Source organism: Balaenoptera ricei, chromosome 9, assembly GCF_028023285.1.
Source record: "Balaenoptera ricei isolate mBalRic1 chromosome 9, mBalRic1.hap2, whole genome shotgun sequence".
NCBI classification, from domain to species: domain Eukaryota; kingdom Metazoa; phylum Chordata; class Mammalia; order Artiodactyla; family Balaenopteridae; genus Balaenoptera; species Balaenoptera ricei.
The window spans coordinates 15,719,589-15,741,117 of record NC_082647.1 but is presented as its reverse complement, the minus strand read 5'-3'; the positions used below and the strand labels follow the sequence as shown (position 1 = coordinate 15,741,117).

General features: G+C 40.2%; 1 protein-coding gene across 1 annotated transcript in view; it reads left to right on the top strand.

The window, feature by feature from the left end:
• AKR1D1 (aldo-keto reductase family 1 member D1) overlaps window positions 1–21,529 on the top strand; it is an 85,132-nt gene that overhangs the window by 45,618 nt on the left and 17,985 nt on the right. Inside the window, exons 3-5 of the mRNA XM_059932632.1 lie at window positions 7,850–7,979; window positions 15,929–16,096; window positions 19,929–20,045. Of these exons, the coding sequence (XP_059788615.1) occupies window positions 7,887–7,979; window positions 15,929–16,096; window positions 19,929–20,045 (378 nt within the window). The 5' untranslated portion in view covers window positions 7,850–7,886. The remainder of the gene's footprint in view (window positions 1–7,849; window positions 7,980–15,928; window positions 16,097–19,928; window positions 20,046–21,529) is intronic.

Below are 21,529 nucleotides of genomic sequence, written 5' to 3'. Positions count from 1 at the left end.
TTTGGAAGACAGTTTGGCAGTTTCTTACAAAACTAAACAAATATTCTAACAAAACTAAACAATTGTTCTTATAGCATGATCCAGCAATTGTGCTCCTTGGAGTTAAACCAAAGGAGTTGAAATTTTATGTCCATGCGATAACCTGCACACAAATGTATGTAGCAGCTTTATTCATAATTGCCAAAACTTGGGCTCAACCAAGATGTCCTTAAGTAGGTGAATGGAAAAAGAAACTGTGGGGACTTCCCTGGTGGCGCAGTGGTTAAGAATCTGCCTGCCAATGCAGGGGACACGGGTTCGAGCTCTGGTCCGGGAAGATCCCACATGCCACGGAGCAACTAAGACTATAGGCCACAACTACTGAGCCTGTGCTCTAGAGCCCACGAACCACAACTACTGAGCCTGCGTGCCACAACTACTGAAGCCGGCGCGCCTAGAGCCCGTGCTCCGCAGCAAGAGAAGCCACTACAATGAGAAGCCCACGCACCGCAACCAAGAGTAGCCCCCGCTCGCCACAACTAGAGAAAGCCCGTGCACAGCAACGAAGACCCAACGCAGCCAAAAATAAATAAAAATAAATAAATAAATAAATTTATTTTAAAAAAAAAAGAAGAAGCTGTGGTCCATCCAAACAATGGAATATAATTCACTGCTAAAAAGAAATGAGCTATCAAGCCATGAAAAGACATGAAGGGTGGGGGAGACATGGAGCAACCTTATATGCATATTACTAAGTGAAAGAAGCCAATGTGAAAATCTATGATTCCAACTATATGACACTCTGGAAAAGACAAAACTTCAGACACAGTAAAAAGATCAGTGGAAGCCAGGGATTAGGAAGGAAGGAGGGGTGAGTAAGCAGACCACAGTGGATTTTTAGGGCAGTGAAACTATTCTGTATGATATTGTAATGGTGGACACATGATATTATACATTTTTCAAAGCCCATAGAATGTACAACACCAAGAGTCAACTCTGATGTAAACCATGGACTTTGACGTAAAGCATGGACTTTGGTGGATAGTGATGTGTCAGTATAGGTTCATCAGTTGTAACAAGTATACCACTCTGGTGGGGATGGTGATAGTGGGAGAAGCACGTGGAGGAGCAAAAAGTATACACGAACTCTTGTAGTTTCTGCTCGATTTTGCTGTGAACCTAAAACTTCTCTAAAAAATAAAGTCTATTTAAGAAAAAAAGGAACTCAGTGGATGAGTTCAGTATCGGAATGGAGAAAGAAAAGAGAAGAAGACAGAGGAAAGATTAAGTGAACTTGAATATAAGTCAAGAGAAATAATCCAATCTCAAAACAGAGAAATTTTAAAAGATTTTTAAAAAATGAATAGAGGAAAATAGGAGAGTAGGGAACTCCAGGGCTCTGTCCCTTTACAAAAAAACTGATGAGCTGGAAAAAGCTGTCAGCATCATTTTTTTTGCAGAACTCTGGAGTCTAGTCAAAAATTTACAACCAGGGGAAAGCTTGATGAAGAAAGAAGCTATTGCTTTGCAGTAAGAGACAGCTGTGGTGATTTAAATCGCCTACGTCCCACGTGCTATAACCCTATTTGATGCCAGCCACCAGGACTGCACCCACATTCCTTGTGCAGGAGGCTAGTGACAGAGGGAGCAATGCAGAATTTCTCGAAGAATTCTCTAAGAATTGTGGTTGTAAGTTCCAGCCCATATGGTGGCTCTCTGAAGTGCTTGCCTTTACTTTGCCTGACACAAGCATTTCTAGGGCTAAGGTGACAGCCTAGGAGGTTTTTCCTATATGCATTTAAAGGCAGAAATATTGGCTGTGGCAGCCTCGGGCTAAGGATAACAGTTGGGACAAGCAACAGACAGACTGGAAACCCTGGGAAACAACAGGTAGGGAAAAGAGATATGTGGGGGTAAAGGGGCCTTTAAAGGCTCCCATGCATACCAGGGAATCAGGTATACATAGTGTCAGGGGTGGGTACATGCTCAAAAAAGGCCTGAGAAGACTCCAAGCTTTTACCTCTCACTGGCCTTCAGGCTCTGTGCAAGCTGTGAGTGAAGGCTAAGGCAGAATTGTAAGCAGCCTGGCTAAGCACTGAAGGAGTGCTCCAACATAGAACCAATCTGCAAAGACTGGGAGAGTATTTTTTTCTTTCCTTTCCTTTTCTTTTTCCATTGAAAGAAACTCTGTCAAAACACTAGGTGACCCCTAAGTTAATGGAACACAGACTTCACATAACAAACAATACAGACTTAACCAAAATAGTTTGGAGAAGTCACAAAACAAGCAAACAGCAACAGCCTACAACAAACAGCAAAAACAAACCCTGAAGAGGGGGGAAATCTGATTTCCAGAGTTGTCACATTTTAATATTAAAAATCTCCACGTTTAAACAAAAAAAAAAATTACAGTGCATACAAATAAACTGGGAAGTATGGCTCATTCACAGGGGGAAGAAAAGAAATTAATAGACACTGTCCATGAGGACACCTAGGCATTTAGACTTACTAGACAGAAACATTAAATCAACTCTCTTAAATATGCTCAAAGAGCTAAAGGAAATCATGGAGAAAGAACAAAGGAACCAGGAGAATATGTCTCACCAAATACAGAATATTAGTAGAAATTATAGAATTGAAACAAATAGAAATTCTGGAGATGAAAAATACAGATAGATCAATTGACATCCAGTTTAAGCAGTGAAAAGAGAAAAGAAGGAAAGAAATGATCCAAACCTAACAGACCTATGAGACACCATCAAGTATACCGACATATACATACCAGGAGTCCCAGAAGGAGAAGAGAGAAAGAAACAAAAAGACTACTTGAAGAAATAATGGCCAAAAATGTCCCAGATTAGATGAAAATCATAAATCTAAATATCCAAGAATCTCAATGAACTCCAAGAAGCATAAACCAAGAGAGATTCACAGGAAGACACATTATAGTCAACTTGTCAAATCCCAAAGACAAAGGGAGAACCTAGAAAGCAGCAAGAGAGAAGTGATTCATCACATACAAGGATACTGTGTGTAATTAATAGCCCATTTGTCTTTGGAAACTGGAAGCCAGAAGACAGTGGGGTGACATATTTAAAGGGCTGAAAGAAAAGAACTGTCCACCAATAACTGCATATCCGGCAAAACTATCCTTTAAAAAAAGAAGAAATTAGCACATTCCCAGATGAACAAAAACAGAGAGAGCTCATTACTAGTAGACCTGTACTACAAGAAATGCTAAAGGGAGTCCTCCAGGCTGAAATAAAAGGATAATTGAAGCCATATGAAGAGATAAAGAATACAACAGTAAATGTAGTTACATAGATAAATACAAAAACCAGTAGTATTGTATGTCTGGTTTATAACTCTTTTTTTTCTACATGATTAAAAGATAAATAAAGCAATAATTATATATTTATGTTAATTGACCCACAATGTATAAAGATGTAATTGGTAAAAATAACAACATAAAGGGGGGAGATGGAGTTTTAAAGGATCAGAGTTTTTATGTATTGGGTTGGCCAAAAAGTTCATTTGGGGTTTTCCGTAAGATGTTATGGAAAAGCCCGAATGATCTTTTTGGCCAACCCAATACTACTGAAGGTAGCTTGGTACTAATTCAAACTTGATTCTTACAAAGTTAAAATGCTAATTGTAACCCCAGGGTAACCCTAGTATTATGGACTGTATTGTGTCTCCCCAAAATTCATATGTTGAAGCCCTAACTCCCATTGTGGATGGTATTTGAAGATGGGGCCTTTGGGAGGTAATTAGATGAGGTCATGAGTGTGAGGTCTTCATGATGAGATTTATACCCTTATAAGAAGAGATCAGAGTGTGCTTGTTCTCTCTCTCGCTCTCTCTCTTTTCCCCACCATGTGAAGACATAAATAGAAGTAGGCCATCTGAAAGCCAGGAAGAGAGCTCTCATCAGGAACTCATTGCCAGTATCTTGACCTTGACCTTGGACTTTTCAGTCTTCATAACTGTGAAAAATAAATGGCTGTTGCTGAAGCCACACAGTCTATGATATTTTGTTATAGCAGCCAAGCTGACTAAAACATACAGGAAATAACCTTTTTTTAAGTATACAGAAAAGGAAACAAGATGGGAGTCAGAACAGTAAACTAGAAAAGAAAAATCACTCACAGAACAAGGCAGTAGTGGAGGGATAAAAAGAAAATTGAGGAATAAAAAGAAAATAAGACATAGAGAAAACAAACAGCAAAATTGCAGAAGTAAATCCTTTCTTATACATAATTACTTAACTGTAAATGGATTGAACCCTCCAATTAAAAAGAAGAGATTGGAAGAATAGATTTTTTAAAATGATCCAAATATATGTTGTCTAAAAGAGACTCACTTTAAATCCAAGTACATAAATAGATTGAAAGTAAAAGGATGAAAAATAAATTCCATGCAATAAAAAAATGCCAAAAGAGACCTGGGGTGGATATACTAATATCAGACAACATGGACTTGAAGTCAATAATCGTTATGAGACAAAGAAGGACATTACATGTTGACAAAAGGGTCAATATATCAAGATATACCAATTATAAACATATATGCCTCTAACAAAAGAACCACAAAATATATGAAGCAAAAAACTGACATAGTTGAAAGGAGAAATAGACAGTTTTACAGTAACAGTTAGAAACTTCAATACGCCTCTAAAGAATAGATAAAACAACTAGAAAGAAGATCAGTTTAAAAATAGAGGACTTGAATTGTGCTATGAACCAACTATATCTAAAAGACATCTAGAGAAGACCCTACCCAAAACAGCAGATTGCATATTTTTCTCAAGCACATGTGGAATATTCTCCATGATAGACAGTATGTCAGGCAACAAAAACAAATCAAGTCTCAATAAATACTAAATGATTGAAGCCATAAAAATCAACCCTATTTCTATGTATTAGCAATGTACAGTTGGAAACAGGATTTTTTAAATGCCATGTACAATGGCTCTAAGAAATAAATATTTATACCTATACTTAGGTATAAATCTAACAAAACAAATATAGGATGTGTATGGCTGAAAACTTCAAAATGCTGAAGACCTAAATAAATGGAGAGAAATACTGTGTTCATGGATTCAAAGACTCAAAGGAGTAAAGATAAGAAATTGATCTACAGATTTAACTCAATTCAAAAAATTCTAGCAGGACTTTTGAAGACACAGACAAGCTGATTCTAACATTTATATAGAAAGTTAATAAATAAGGATAGCTAAGACACTTTTGGAAAAGAAGAATAAAGTTGGAGAAATTATACCATTTGATTTTAAGTCCTTTTATAAAATTAGAATAATTTAAACAATGTGGTATCAGTAAAGGAAGAGACACATAAATCAATGAAACCAAGTAGAAAGTCCAAAAGTAGATTTACCCAAATATGACCTTTGATTTTTAACAGTAGTGCAAAAGAAATTCAGTGAAGAAAGCATACTTTTTTTCAACTAATGGAACTGGAACAATAGGATACCCTTACGTAAAAGAAAACAAAACACCTCTACCTAAATATGCTAGATTATACAAAAATTTACTCTGAATGGATTATTGATCTAAATGGAAAACATGAAACTATATAAAACTTTTAGAAAAAAAATAGAATAAAACTTCTGTGACCTAGGGTTAGACAAAAAATTCTTTCACATGAAACTCTAAAACAACACAAAAAAATTGAACGTTATCAAAATTAAAATCTTTTGCTGCATGAAAGACACAGTCAAGAGAATGAAAAGACAAACTACATACTGAGAAAAAAAAATATTTGTAAACCATGTATTCAGTAGAGAGCATGTATTAAGGATTTACCAAGAAATCTCAAAACTCAACACTACGAAGACAAACAACTCCACTAAAAAATGGGCACTGAACCCATGTTTGAATAGGCACTTCACCACGAGGAGATATAGATGGCAAATAAGTATGTGAAAAAGTGTTCAACATCATTATCCACAATGCAAATTAAAATTAACAATGAGATACCATGACAAACCTATCAGAATGACTAAAATTAAAAAATACCGACAATGCTAAGTGCTGTCAAAGATGCGGAAAAATAGCAATTCGCGTGCATTGCTAATGGGGATGCAAAATGATATAATCATGCTGAAAAGCAGTTTGGCAGCTTCCTACAAAGTTAAACACACCACATGACCCAGCAATCCCACTCCTGGGTATTTAACCAAGAGAAATGAAAACTAATATTCATGCAAAAACCTGTACACAAATATTTATAGCAGCACTATTCACAATCATCAAAAACTGGAAACAAACCAATGTCCTTCAAATAGAGAAACAAATGGTGGCACATATATATAATGTATATATACATTACTACTCAGCAATTAAAAACAAATAAGCTATTGATACAAACAACAACCTGTATGAATCTCAAAGGTGTTATGCTGAGTGAAAGAAGCCAATTTCAAAAGGTCACATACTATATGATTCAATTCACATGATATTCTCAAAATATAAAACTATAGCAACGGAAAACAGAGAGTGATTTTTACGAGTTGCTGGTGGGGGAGCTTTTGATTACAAACAAATAGCATGAAGGAATTCTTTGGGTTATAGAATTTTTCAATATCCCAATTGTGATGGCAGTTACGCAAATCTGTGCATGTGCTAAAATTCAGAGCTAAACACCAAAAAAGTCAAAAATAAGAAAAATAAAGAAACATATATAGCCAACATCTTAGCACACAAAGGTGCACAATAAGTGTTTGTTGGATCGAATTACAAACAATGTTGAAGATCACTACTGCCCATATTCCACCCTGCCCCAACATAGTTGAAATTATTGTGTCCACTGGCTGATCATGTGTGTGTAAGCAAGAATGAGGTTGTCCTGGAGAGAAGACAAGTCAGTTAGAGACATACTTCAGGATACTTTCACCATCATGGACACAGTTATCTTTAAGATCACCAGGTCTAAAACTCTCATAAACAGCACAATCCTTTGGAGGAAGACTATAATAAACATGTGTTAATTGTTTCACTAACTGCTACTCCTTTCCTTTTTCTTAACATCTCCAGAATCTGCCCAGGTGGGATTAAGCCCAACTCCAAATTTAGAAATGGCTTCTAATTACATTAAAGCAATCAGTCTTTTATTTTCTTTGACCCCTGTGATTGACTTAGTGGTTGGCTCCAGGAACTAAGAAAGGCAATTGAGGCCAACTGGACCCTATTTCTGGATTACTGTGTGAGCTATGACGTAAAATCCCTTTTTTTGTTGGGTTGGAGCCTGGAACCATGTCACTCTAAGGACTGGTTACCATCTTTCAGTGATAAAGAGAAAATCCACTGAGAGAGCAAGGAGGCAGAGAAATGAACTGAGAGTGAAAAACTGGTTCCTGGCCATATCATTTTCCCCTCCAGTCCAGTTTCCCACTTAACTAGGTGATAAAAATTCCAGACCCCTTCCCAGTCCTGCTAGCCCAAATCTCTAGGGAAGTCCTGGAAAACTTAGTCACACCTGGAGCTAGCCCTAAGGTTGGGGTTTTCAGGAATATAGACCAATAAATTTCTTTTATTATTTCAGAGAATTTGCGATAGGTCTGTTACTTACCAACCAAAGCATCCTAGCTGACAGAAGCCAGCTAGATTTGTTTCCTTTTATTTTTAAAATCATTTCTTTGCAGGGAAGTAAGCATAAGATCAAAATGGGTTATTATTTACATGCCTCTGATAAGTTCAAAGGACAACCTCAATTAGGATTTCCAGAACAACCTGAAAAAAAAACAGGTTGAGAAATCTCTCTTCCCTCCCACTGCTCCTCCCTCTGGCTCTCCTTTCTTTGATTAAATAGGCATTAGGACACCTTTTCAAAAAGGCTTTTCTGTGGTGTTCAGAATCATTTCTAGAAATTGAAACCTCAGACTTTGCAAGATGTACCTCAGTGCTGCATATCACCGCATACCTCTAAGTGATGGAAACAGCATTCCTATCATCGGACTTGGTACCTACTCAGAACCTAGATTGGTAAGCTTATCTCTCTCTGTTTTTTTTTTTTAATTAACACTTTCCTAAAGGATAATCTGTAATTCATTTTGAATGGATTTCATTGATTTAATTTTTGTAATAATGAATGCAACCTTGAAGGACTGCTGTTTGGCTGAGTAAGTACTGAGCCAACGGTTAAACTAAATTAGTTTATGATTTTAAAGTATCTTGGCTTAAAGAATGGGACCTTTCTGCTTCCTTTACTAAAATTCAGCCTGAATGCTGGTTATTAGGTTGAACTGAAGTACATAAAATTTCTGAGTTTATGGTTTATGATTTTTTTAAGTTCATATTTGAGAATTTTTAGTTCAGTCCAACAAAACATTTAGTGAAAACCTACCATGTATGAAGCACTAGGCTATAGAAGCTTCAAATATGAAGAGAACAGTGCCTCTGCTGTCTAGTGATTAAAAATCTAATAGAGGAGACAGACTCTAATAACTAATTAATCATAGAACAATGAAGAGTAAATGCTGTCTGAGAATTATAAACAGTATCTCTCTGAAAACACAGGAAAGGGAATAGTTAGATTTGACCATGAGGACTGAAGTGGGTTTCCATTAAAACACAGAAAAGCTTCTACTTGTAAGAAAAATATCTTTCTGCTTTCCACATTGCAATTCCACATTTAATGCTGATTACCAGAATAAACAGTGATTATATCTAGAAATGCTACTGAAATTTGAATGATCATGTGTGCATGAACTCTGTTAAACTAAATATGAGTTAGCTAGGCAGAGAAGCAGAGCTGAGGCAGGACACTGTAGGCAGAAAGAGAAGCACAGAGGCACAAGGATATGAATCTGATTATGTCATGCCTCTGCCTAATTTTTCAATGGCTCCCTATCAATTATAGGGTAGAGGCCATACTCCTCACTTGCACATTGGGCCTTATGGTTTAGTCAAGACCTGTCAGTCCAGCAGTATCTACCACCACTCTTCCACCTCTCCCTCATGTAAAACATAGCTACCTGAGTTCCTTGAACAACTCTCCCATCTCCATGACCTTGAACATGCTGCCCTCCACCTGGAACACGCTTTCTCCTGAGCTGACTAATTTTTACTAAACCTGCAAGACTCAGCTGGAGGATACCTCTCCTTAGAAACTCATCTCCCAGCCACCACAACTTGCCCGTCCTGCGTGTTCACATAGCCCCTCATACTCAACTCTGTTGTAGCACTTATCACACTATATTGTTACCATTGTTGCTGTGCAATCTTCCCTATCAGATGTAAAATCCATCAGGAAAGAGACCATGTCTTGTTCAGCTCTATATTCCCAGTATAGTATGTGTGCTGGGTGTTCAGGTAATCCTTGTCAAGTGAATGAAAGGAGATATATATATATATATATGTGCATCAGAGGATATGGAGTTGTAAATGCATACAATAATAATAGCTAAAATTTTTTTAACACTTAACCGTGTGCCAGGAACTCTTTGTAGTACTTTATAGTACATGCATTTTCTAATTTAATCCTCACAACATTATGAAAGAGATAACCATTTTGCCCCGTTTTACAGATGAGAAAACTGAGGCATGGCAAGATAAAATAAAATGTCCCAAACTTATAATGCTGAGGAAGAGAACTGGAATTTGAACCAATGTAGTTTTGGCCTAGATCCTATCCTCTGAGTCCCTATACTATATTACCTGTTATAAATGTATGTTATGTCAATGCAGCTGTATATTTCTATGACTTTCTATATGTATTTCTATATATGAAAGTATCTAGGAATATATCCAGAAAGTACCTAGGATGGATAGATAGATAGATAGATAGATAGATAGATAGATAGATAGATAGAATGATAGATCTAGGATATGAATCTAATTATGTCATGCCTCTACTCATTTCAATGACTCTCTATCAATTATATGGCTCCTTGCTTGCACATCTATCATTCTATCTATCTCTCTATCTCTCTATCTATCTCCTGAAACTCAGTGGGGCTCAAAGTGCTGCATCTACCAATAAATATTAAGTGCCTGCTATGTGTCTAGTAATATTAAATGCTACAGGATGGAGACATTCAAAAGCATTCATGTGTCACTTCCCAAAAAGAGTTGTAACTCACTTCAGAAGATAAGACATACTGCAGTTAGAGAATATGGCATTCGAGGAATACTATTAGAAATGAAGATTGTGCATGCGCAAACCAAATTTGTGATCAGAAATACAGAACTAAAGGTATGTCTCACAAAATTGGACACTCTAATGTGAGGAAAAATGCCCACCATGGAAGATTTGGGGGAGGGGGATAGGCAGAGCTAGGTTGAGGGGGAGACGGGGAGTGGAGAGGGTGGAGTATCTCTGAGCTGGAACACTCAGCAGTTTCTGTTCAAAGCCGTACAACTGACAACTCCCTCACCATCTACCGAGGGCTGATGAGACAGACACTAGGAGTACCCATGCCCAAGTCGGTCACCAGGAAATAAAAGCACCGAATTAGATTTAACGTCAGAATCTTAGTCCTAGAGATGAAATCTGATGCCAAAATTCAGTCTTCCCCCCTTGGCGTGCCTGAGGTGCTTTTCAAAACCTTTCATTCCACAAGAGATGGAAGGAGAATGACAGGCTGAGGTAACTCATTAACTGAAATCCTTCACATTTCATGTATATAATCAAGTCAGTCAATATTTGTCCTGGGATCCTGTTCCATTTTGATACAGAAGTTAGCAGGCGCCAGGGGAAGATTTAGGCTTGTCTTCAGGGGGAGTCGGGGTAGGAGCAGAGATGAAAGGCTGAGATAAGGAAGACTAACAACACCCTCTCCTCCAGCATCTGCCCATTTGAGACTCCACTGTCACACACGTGGCGATAGGAACTGTAGAACAGCAGCCCGGAGGAACATTATTGTGCAGCTGTGTCAGGCCAACCAGCCTAGCTTCTCCTGATTTACAAAGATTTTTTTTCTCTTAATATGCCCAACTTTCATGCCTGTGGAGGTGTTTCGTGCCTGTGGAGTCAGGGAATTTGAGATGGAACTAACATTTAGTAGCACCAAGCACTCTGTGCATTTCCTCATTTGATGATCACTAACTAATGAAAACTGAACTGTACAAATTATCTATGCGCCATTTCCCTAGGACAGATTCCCAGAATGTTTTCATACAGGGATGAAATAGTCTATAATAGCCTCCCAGCAAGTCTCCCTTCTTCCTGTCTCTCTCCCTATATCTCTGTCTGAGAAAGTCCGATAGGCAAGAGTTTTGAATCTTGTTCCTTTTTCTGCTTTGATAGAAATTAATTTGGTTTTTATGTATATCAGCCCATGAGTTAATAACCAATATTTATCAAAGACTTCAAGTAAAACTCAAGAATGTTACCAAGTGTGCAAATGACACACATCTGGGACCAATGGTAAATATTTTGGAAAATGGGCAATAATTCAGTTCAATAAATATTTATTGTGTGCCTACCATGTATGAGGCATTTTTCTAGGTAACACAGGGATCGAAACAATGGACTAGAAACAAGGGATTTGAAATCCGTGAGTGACTGAAGGCAGAAAAAATAAATACACTTATAAATAAAATATAAAGAAAAGCTGAAGTGCTTGTTCAAAGATGAAAGTAACAGTGAACAAGTCTAGTTATGGGGTAGATCAGGAAACACCAAGCTATAGGGAAGGAGTAGCCTAGGTTGGGGTTGTAACTGATCCAGTATCCCTTCCTGGGTGGCTCTGGTTAAGATTTCTATAGCTGTAAACAGTTTTCACACTCTGAAGAGTGAGCAAAAGGCTTTGTATATGGGGCAAAGGAGAGGTGAAGTCCAATCCCTTGAGTACCAAGGAGGAGCCTGAAACATCAAGGGGCCACCGTGATGGAATTTTGTAGTAGGGAAGAGAGATCGGTGTCAACTCTGAATACATGGGCAAGTGAGAATTTATAACCAAGGTGCAGGGTTGGGATCTGTGGGTAGAAAGTTACTAAGAGGAAACATCAGGAATAAGGGGCGATTCTGGCTAAACTGACCTAACAGGATTCTTGCTGAAGACAGGGTGGGGCGACTAGACATCTCCTGGGGCATGGTGGAGGAGGAGGAACCTGATTTGATATCAAGTGTGATCAGATATGGAGGGTGAGAGGTTGTGGTTAAACTGACTTAGCAGGATTCTTCCTAAGCCTGGACAGAGCAGAGATGAGTATGAAAGTCCAAGTTGGAAACGAGTTCAAAAGAACCTGATTAGAGTTTGGTCCATGAAAGAATCTTTGTCAGGGTTGAGGATGTTCCCACAATCTCTACCTAAAGGGACCAGGGACAAGGCAGGAACCATAAATAAGTGGTCCTAGAGAGCCAAGTCTATTTCTCAGTTTTGTTCTGCTTTCTCATTTTGATAATAGATATAAGTGCAAGAAATGCTTTCTTTTCTTCTTTGCTACAAAACAAAAACAAAAACAAAAACACAAAAAACATGTGCAAGTAACACTTAGGAGGTGATTGACGGTACAAGACACAATAAATAGAGTACCAGGGATTCCACTCACCATTCTAAATGAAGATGGTAATTTCTCCACTACACCTAATTGTCATGCATAAACAAAAGTCCAGTGTGGCCTGATCTTCTCACATTTTTCAAAGAATATTGTAAAGTAATTAATAACTTTTAAGTAATGGCGACTCATTTATATTTTTGTAAAATGCTATATGAGCTAGTATTTTAAGAGTCAAAGAAAATAATTCAGCTGGTGTTTGTTTTTACTTTTAGTAGAATGTGTATCCTGAGTTCTCTGCAGTACCTGTGACCCCTTCACACTCACACTCCTGCCACAGAAGCCTTGGCTCTTAGAAATCAAATACCAAGAACTAACTTCTGCATTTTATGTCATTCCTCTCCAGAGGCAATGAATGCTGCACATCAAGCTGCAAAAAATGGTTTGCTGGAGAGGGGGGGCGGGGGGTGGGGTAGATGGTAACAAAAAACTACCAGGGAGAAAAAAGTAGGTTCATATTTCAAAGCTATTAACCTGCCAACGTTAAATCGAATTAAGATGAGAAGAGGCGAAATACATAGAGATCAAGTGAGATGGCTTCTCTAATAAATCAGGCAACAAATAATAAGGACTTAAATTTGGTTGGTGGCTGCGAGGAAAATAATTTGGCTGGGGCCTAGAAAAGAAGTAACTTGGCTGAAGGATACAAATCGTGGGGTAGACTCTACAAAGCTTGGCAAGCAATTGGATCCAAACAAAGGAGAACAAATAGTAGGTCCAAGGCCAAAAATGGATGTTTCATGCCCAGGTTACTACATTCTTTGGATCTAAAGTTTTGAATTTATTTGAGTCACTTACCTTTTATTTTTGATCTACTTCCTTATTTTTTTAACATTTAAAATTTTGAAATATATAGAAGGGTGAATACTTTTAAAGCTAACATCTGAGTAACCAGCACACAGATCCAAAATTAGAATATACCAACCCCCAGAAACCCTCTGTGTGCCCTTCCCAATTCAAAACCATCTCTCCCTCAAGAGGTAATTTATCTTCTAACTTTTATGGAAATTATTTTCTTGCTTTTTTCTAAAGGTCATATAACTTTTTTCAGGTAGATTGCCTATCTCCACTTCATTTAGTTGTTCTTGTGGGTTTTTATCTTCTTCCTTCATTTGCAACATATTTCTCTGTCATCTCATTTTGTCTGACTTTCTGTGTTCATGGTCTCCTTTCCACAGTCTGCAGGATCATAGTTCCTCTTGCTTCTGGTGTCTGCCCCCTGGTGGGTGAGGTTGGTCCAGGGGCTTGTGCAGGCTTCCTGTTGGGAGAGACTGGTGCCTGCCCTCTGGTGGGTGGAGCTGGGTCATGTCCCTCTGATGGGCAGGGCCATGTCCATGTCAAGGGGTGTGTTTTGAGGTGGCTGTGATCTCAGTACGACTTTAGGCAGCCTGTCTTCTGATGGGTGGGGCTGTGTTCCTATCTCGTTGGTTGTTGGTATGAGGCTTTCCAGCACTAGAGTGTGCAGGTTATTGGGTGGGGCTGGGTCTTAGTGCTGAAATGTGGACTTCCAGGAGAGCTCACTCCAATCAATATTCCCTGGGGGTTCTGCTACCAGTCTCTTTGCCCCCACAGTGAGTTATAGTCTACCTTAACCTCCCCAGGAGACCCTCCAAGACCCCTAGGTAGGTCTAGCCCAGGTCCCTATGGAAGTACTCCTGTGTGCTGGGTCCCAGTGCACGTGAGACCTTGTGTGCACCCTCCAAGAGTGGAGTCTCTGTTTCCTCCAGCCCTGTGGAGGTCCTGCACTCAAGCCCCACTGGCCTTCAAGGCTAAATGCTCTGGGGGTTCTTCCTCCCAATGCCAGACCCTCAGACTGTCACAGAGGGCTATTTTTATGTGGGAACGTCCCTGTGTAGCCTGCATGGGTTTAATATTTTTTGGTGAGAGGGCTCTTTTTAGTATAGATGTCTGCCACCTCTTTCCTCAGTGTTTGCTAGCTGTTATCCCCTTGATAGGAGGTGTGACTGATGTTGTGGTGACCAGAACCTGCACTGGATATTGAGCAGGGCCTCCCCTTTGCTCTGTGGTTGTCACTGCCCTGTCGGGGGTGGGGTCTGCTCCCTAGTTGTCAGAGTAGAGTCCCCCAGATCTGTTTCTGAGCTATGTTTCTGATCTGTGGTGTGAGGTAGGCGGGACTGGAGCATTCCTCCTCTGGAGCTGTTCACCTATGGGTGTGCTCTGTTGTGTCACCTTCACCTGTTGTACAAGCTCTTAGATTACACTGTTGTTGGTACTGCTCTCGTCCCCACCTTAACCATGGGAATGCCTGCAGTTGGCCCCAGAGTCCCTCAGACGTTGTTTTCACCAGGCCACCAGCGCAGATCCACTGAAGTCAGGTCCCAGGATTGCAGTAATCATGGATCTGGACCCGCTGTGTGCACTATGGGGGCAGCTCAGACTCTGGCCTGGCCCGACCCCCCTGTGTAAGTGCCCACAAAGTCTACAGCTGCTAAAGCTAGGCCCATCTTGGCTGCAGGAGCACTTGCTGCCCATTTAGATGTTCTGCAGGCACTTAGCTTACAAAGCTGTTTGCAGGGTTGTCAATACGCAGTTTGTGCAGCTGCGAGGAGAGACTTCAGCTTTTCTTCCTTAGTTGCACAGCCCCTGGGGCTCAGCTGTGGTTTCAGCACCACCTCTGCATGTGGGCCACCCACAGGGGTCTGCTCCCGAGGCTGCCCTGGAGCACACTAGTCCGCCCCGGCGAGGAGGGGGACGTGGATGCAGCAGCGGCCGGGGTCACAAGAGCTCCTGCCCCGGCGGGAGCCCTTCCTCGTGCCCAGGGAGGCAGGGGCCTCATGTGGGGAGAGAGGCTGCAATGGCAGTCCTGCCCCTTGCAAGTCACTTAACAATGGTGCTTCGCTTCTATGGCGGTCTGGGTTTCCTCTACAAGCATTCCTAGTTGCGGATTTCCTCACTTCCATCCCTTCAGGCTGTCTCCGCACAGTCAACATAAGTCTTCTCCCCGGGTCTGCTCTCCAAACCCCACATTTTAGCACCCAGCCCCCATACACACTGGCGACACACCTCTCAGGCTGGGGCACACAGGGCTGTGGCGAGGACCATCTGTGTAGGTCTCACTCTGTCCTGCCTGCCACAGACAGGTTGCTGGGCTCTCCTCCCATAGCCCCCAAAGTTCCCCTTCTGTCCCAACTGATCTCCTCGCTGGTGAGGGGGCTTCCCCAGGTGCGGGAACCTCTCCTCACCTTCAGCTCCCCCAAGGGGTGCAGGTCCCATCCCACTTCCTCTCCTCTTCCTTTCCCTTCTTTCTTTCATCCTACCCAGCTACACAGGGGTCTTTCTTGTCCTTTTAGGTGTCCGAATTTGTCGTTTTCACTGTAAAAACGATGTATGTGCCAAGTGTCCTGATTAAGAATGATTAAAGAAAAGACACATTTCTCTTCTCCCCCAACCCAACCCCCCTATCATTTTAGACCCCTAAGGGGACCTGTGCAAGATCAGTGAAAATTGCCATTGACACGGGGTACCGGCACATTGATGGCGCCTACCTCTACCAGAACGAGCACGAAGTGGGGGAGGCCATCAGGGAGAAGATAGCAGAAGGAAAGGTGCAGAGGCAGGATATCTTCTACTGCGGAAAGGTGAGGTCTTCCCTTCACCCTACACGACTTATGTTCATGGTGGGTCTGACGTCTTTTCTCTGCTGAAGAATGTTGAACTCACCAAACCCTGCAGGCTTGCAGGATCTTAGTTCCCCGTGTCCCCTGCAGTGGAAGTGCAGAGTCCTAACCGCTGGACTGCCAGGGAAGTCCTGAGGAGTGAGTTCTTAACTGCCAAGTTCCTCAATCTTGCCAAGAATTTAGGGACTAATTAGCCCCTTGAAGGTTAGGGAAAAGTTCTTTCTTCCTACTTGGGCATTGATTTAAGACAATATGGAAGAGTCAAATCTACAAAGAAAGTAGATTTGAGGAGTGAGGGGAAGTAAGGAGGTGGTTCATATTACAATAAGCATTTGTCAAAACTTCTTTTAAAAGGAGGCAGCTGCTTCTTCTGTATATGCCTATTTGTCCATAGATCACTAATTTTTTTTGAGATATAATTCACGTACCATAAAGTTCACCATTTTTAGTATACTCACAGAGTTGTACAACCATGACCACTACCTTTTCCAGAATATTTTTATCACTCCAAAAAGAAACCTCTTACCCACTAGTAATCACTTCCCATTTATCCCTCTCCCCCAGTCACTGGTAAACACTGATCTACTTTCTGTCTCTTTAGTTTTCCTATTCTGGACACTTCATACAAAAGGAATCATACAATATGTGTTCTTTTCTGTCTAGCTTCTTTCACTTAGTATAATGTTTTCTACTTTCAACCATGTTGTAGCACATATCAGAATTTCATTTCTTTTTATGGCCAAATAATATTCCATTGTATGGATATACCACATTTTGTTTGGATCACTATCTTTTGAGAAATTGAAATCCCCAGTGTTAGAAATCACTATCCATTCAAGAGCAATCAGAAAGATAAAGCATCATGATAAAATTAAAGCCAGTGGAAATATAGGATACATATTTACAGGCAGCCTTGCAGGAATAAAACTGTATAACTTTAGAGAACTTGTAATACAATTCTCTTAAGTTTTCTAAAGAGAACAAAATGGTGCTTCTGACTTCACTCACTCCCCAGAACCCCGTCCTCCTGACTCCTTTCCAGCCTCTCCAGGAGTTTGCAGTTCCCCAAGTCACCAGCCACTTATGGGCTATGATTTCAAGGGGCCATGTAGAGCCACTGTCCCAAAATATCAGCCTGAAGCTTTTCACTTTATTATAGCTTTACAACCTGATTCCTAAAGATTTTGTTATTACAGGGTCCCTCATTACAACTCACCAAGTGTTTCCGGGGAAAAATAAACTTGAACTCATATCCTGAGGACCTGAGCCAAAGAAGCCTGCCCAAAGCTGGAAATATTTTTGAATTTATTAAAAAAAAAAACAAACTTTCCTTCTTATCTCCTTGGTAAACCATTAAAGCTGTTGGAATACCTATCATGATGAAAAAATTGAACTGAATTAAATCACCCATTTCATTTCATTTCAAGGTTGATATGAGTTAACATTTACAAAGCACTTAAAGAGTACCTAGAACTAGTACTGCATGTGTTTGTTGAATAAAAATAGATTAAAACATATAAAACAGAATTTTCAGTTAGATGAGATTTCAACAATACACCAAAAGGACCCACAGTAACAACAAAAACACATTTTTCTCTACTCTCACATTGTTTTCTCTTCTCTGTGCTCTGAAGGCAAGAAAAAACATTATTGTCCAACATAGGAAAAAAATCAAATTTTGCTAATTTTGCTTGCTCTTACTTGTGGCAAAAAATGTACATAAATTCAAAACTTTTTTTTCCAAAAAATATGTAAGCAAATTTGATGCTCCAAGAAGATGTGTTCATTTATCCTGAAGCTCTGGGTACCCTTCAGTATCCCATGTTTTACAGACCTCAAGGGTACACATGCTCCAGTTTGACAACCCAAGGCTTAATCTTTCATTACCTAACACTTTAGAGAACGAGTAATTTCTTTTTCTTGTTTTCTTATTTATGTTAAGCTGTCTACATTCCTTTTATTTACTTTTTCAGCTTTATTGAGATATAATTGACATATGGCCTTGTATAAAGTGTACAACGCATTGATTTGATACAATTATATATTGCAAAATGGTTACCACCATAGTGTTAGCTAACACCTCCATCACATTACATAATTACCATTTATTTTCTGTGATGAGAACATTTAAGATTTATTCTCTTAGCAACTTTCAAGTATATAATACAGTATTGTTAACTATAATCACCATGCTGTTCATTAGATCCCCAGAACTTATTCATCTTATAACAGGGAGTTTGTACCCTTTGACCAACATCTCCCCATTTGTATTCATGAATAGCTGTTTTGTTTTGTTTTTTCATGAATAACTATTTAATTGTTTTTTATATAAATTTATTTATTTTATTTACTTTATTTTTGGCTGCATTGGGTCTTCGTTGCTACACGCAGGCTTTTCTCTCGTTGCGGTGAGCAGGGGCTACTCTTCGTTGTGGTGTGCAAGCTTCTCATTGTGGTGGCTTCTCGGGAGCACAGGCTCTAGGCACACGGGCTTCAGTAGTTGTTGGACATGGGCTCAGTAGTTGTGGCTCGCGGGCTCTAGAGCGCAGGCTCAGTAGTTGTGGTGTACGGGCTTAGTTGTTCCGTGGCATGTGGTATCTTCCTGGACCAGGGCTCGAACCCGTGTCTCCTGCACTGGCAGGCGGATTCTTAACCACTGCACCACCAGGGATGCCCCATGAATAGCTATTTAATTGTTGATCTTTGTTGGAGGACTGGAGGCTGGGGTCTCCCGTGCCACCATTTTGGTGACATTATTGATTTAGATCTTAGTAGGGATTGGCAGAATTTTCCTGGGGAAATGAGGAAGTGAACCAAATGAGAACATAGGAGCAGTGAAAAGGGATCTAAACTTTTGCAATAATTTAAAATTTCACCAGCTTCTGCACCGCCCATCACAATGTGGAGGATCTGGTGAAGACACGTACACAACCATATTTCTTACTCACATGAAGCACACCTTTTATCAATGAAATGAAAATAAATTGCCAAACCAGGTCAGAACCACTAGTCAGATACATGTTCCCTAATTACACAATGAGGAAAAGTGAAAGTGCTAAGAGTCGATTAGGCAATTAGCATAGAGCAGAGGAAGACTTTATTGCTGAATTAGGTACTCTGTGGTTCAAGTGGATCTTTAAATCTCTGGTACTATATTTGGATAAAGTTATACTCTGGATATCAATTTATATCAGCTCAACCTATACTCAGATGACACTGCAATGTAAACATATTTTTGTGAAATGAAATGGGTGAATACAATGTGTATGAGTGTTTGTAAAGAATAAAGGGCTGGGGAATTCCCTGGCGGTCTAGTGGTTAGGACTCTGCTCTTCCACTGCACGGGGCATGGGTGTTGGGGAACTAAGATCCTGCTGCGCGGTGCGGCGGAAAAAAAAGAAACAGTAAAAAAAATTTTGGGGGCTTCCCTGGTGGCGCAGTAGTTGAGAATCTGCCTGCTAATGCAGGGGACACCGGTTCGAGCCCTGGTCTGGGAAGATCCCACATGCCGCGGAGCAACTAGGCCCGTGAGCCACTACTGAGCCTGCGCGTCTGGAGCCTGTGCTCCGCAACAAGAGAGGCCATGATAGTGAGAGGCCCGTGCACCGCGATGAAGAGTGGCCCCCGCTTGCCGCAACTAGAGAAAGCCCTCGCACAGAAACGAAGACCCAACATAGCAATCAATCAATCAATCAATCTTTAAAAAAAAAAATTTTTTTAAAGGGCTGCATATTGTTAAAAATAATAATAATAATGAGGATATTAGTTAACTATCTCCCTTTTTTTCTTTCAGCTGTGGGCTACACATCATGACCCACAGATGGTCCGCCCAACTCTGGAGAGGACGCTCAAGGACCTCCAGCTAGATTATGTGGATCTTTACATCATTGAAATACCTATGGCTTTTAAGGTAAGTTCATAGGCCTAAAGGTAAGGCCTCTGCTCTTTGGCAACCATGGGCCAACATCTATGTACGGGAAGCTCATTCATTACTTAGCACCATAGAATATTATGATGTTTTGTTACCGTAAATCAGATAGTACTGACCTAACCCAACAAATGCCAAGAAAGATTATGTGTAGCCAACTCAGGCCTGGATCCCAAGTTTCTAGATTCATAATCCAATGCACTGTCTGTTATATCATGTCTTTGCAGCTATAAACGCTCTCCATCAAACCAACAAGTAGTCTCCTAGCTGTAGTCCACATTGCAGTTGTCCAGCATCCAGACACACCCTTCTTCCCATTCACACAGTCACGAAAACATCCCTGCACAACATAATGTAAAATTATAAATACAACTGAAAACCTACTCACACTTCACCCTCTCCAAAGGAAAATAACCCAAAGAGTAGTCAGATTTTTGAAGCCAGTTCCAAGATCAGGACTTCTAGGTGATATCTATTCCTCTAATTCAAATGCACTCCTTCCTTGAACTTTCTCAGTATATGGACTCAGTTTAAGCACCACCAACACACCCAGTATACACTGCTGAAGAGCAGCAGCTGCTTTAAGATTTCACTGAGGGAAGGAGAGATTGAAAAACAAAACTGACCACTTGTCCATGAGGTAAACCAGATCCTGCTGGACACGAAAGACAAGGACTCTCTGCCATCGCAGTGGCCAGAATTTCTTTACACAGCCAACCTGGCTGCCCCGTTCTGTTCTCTGGAAGCACCTCCCTTATTAACTCTCCTCTGTGGTCATATCCAAGATGTGACCTTAGCAATTACATATCCCAGAAACCTCATTTCACAGAAGAGAAAAGCAATGAACTACTTAGGATTAAAGTCCATCAGAATTAGGACAAGATCCTGGGTCCCCTGATGCCAATCTCATACGTGTTCCCTTATACTACACTACCCTCTGCCTTATCCTCACAAGCCTAATAATCCCAATGTCCTGTGGACTACAGTGATTTTTTTATGTCAGGCTCTTGGGATTTTGACCTTAGCGCTTCTCCTCACTCAGCTAACTTCGATTCTTATTCAAATGGCAGAGTTCTAAGCTGAGTCTTACAGATTTGGAAAGAACCGGTATTTAAAAGTGAGAAAATGAAATTTACTTCTCTGTGGCTGACTAATGACTTGTAAAATCTTTTTGGAGAAGGTAAATAAAGAAATTCTATTTCTATTCTTAAATAGGATCAAGGCTCAAGGACACAGAGAAGGTAAACTTTTAACAGTGAGAAATTACACAGTAGAGTGACATTACCTCCCAACTGAACCTGTACTTCCTGTAATTGAGAAATCAGTCTTTGAAGCCAAAATATCACTTGCTTTTTGAATCTCATGATTCTTTTTAAAGAAAAACCTTTCTCGCTAAAATATTTTACCACTCTGTTATTTTTTAAATGTAAAGTTAATAAGCAGACACAATTTCAGAACAACAAAAT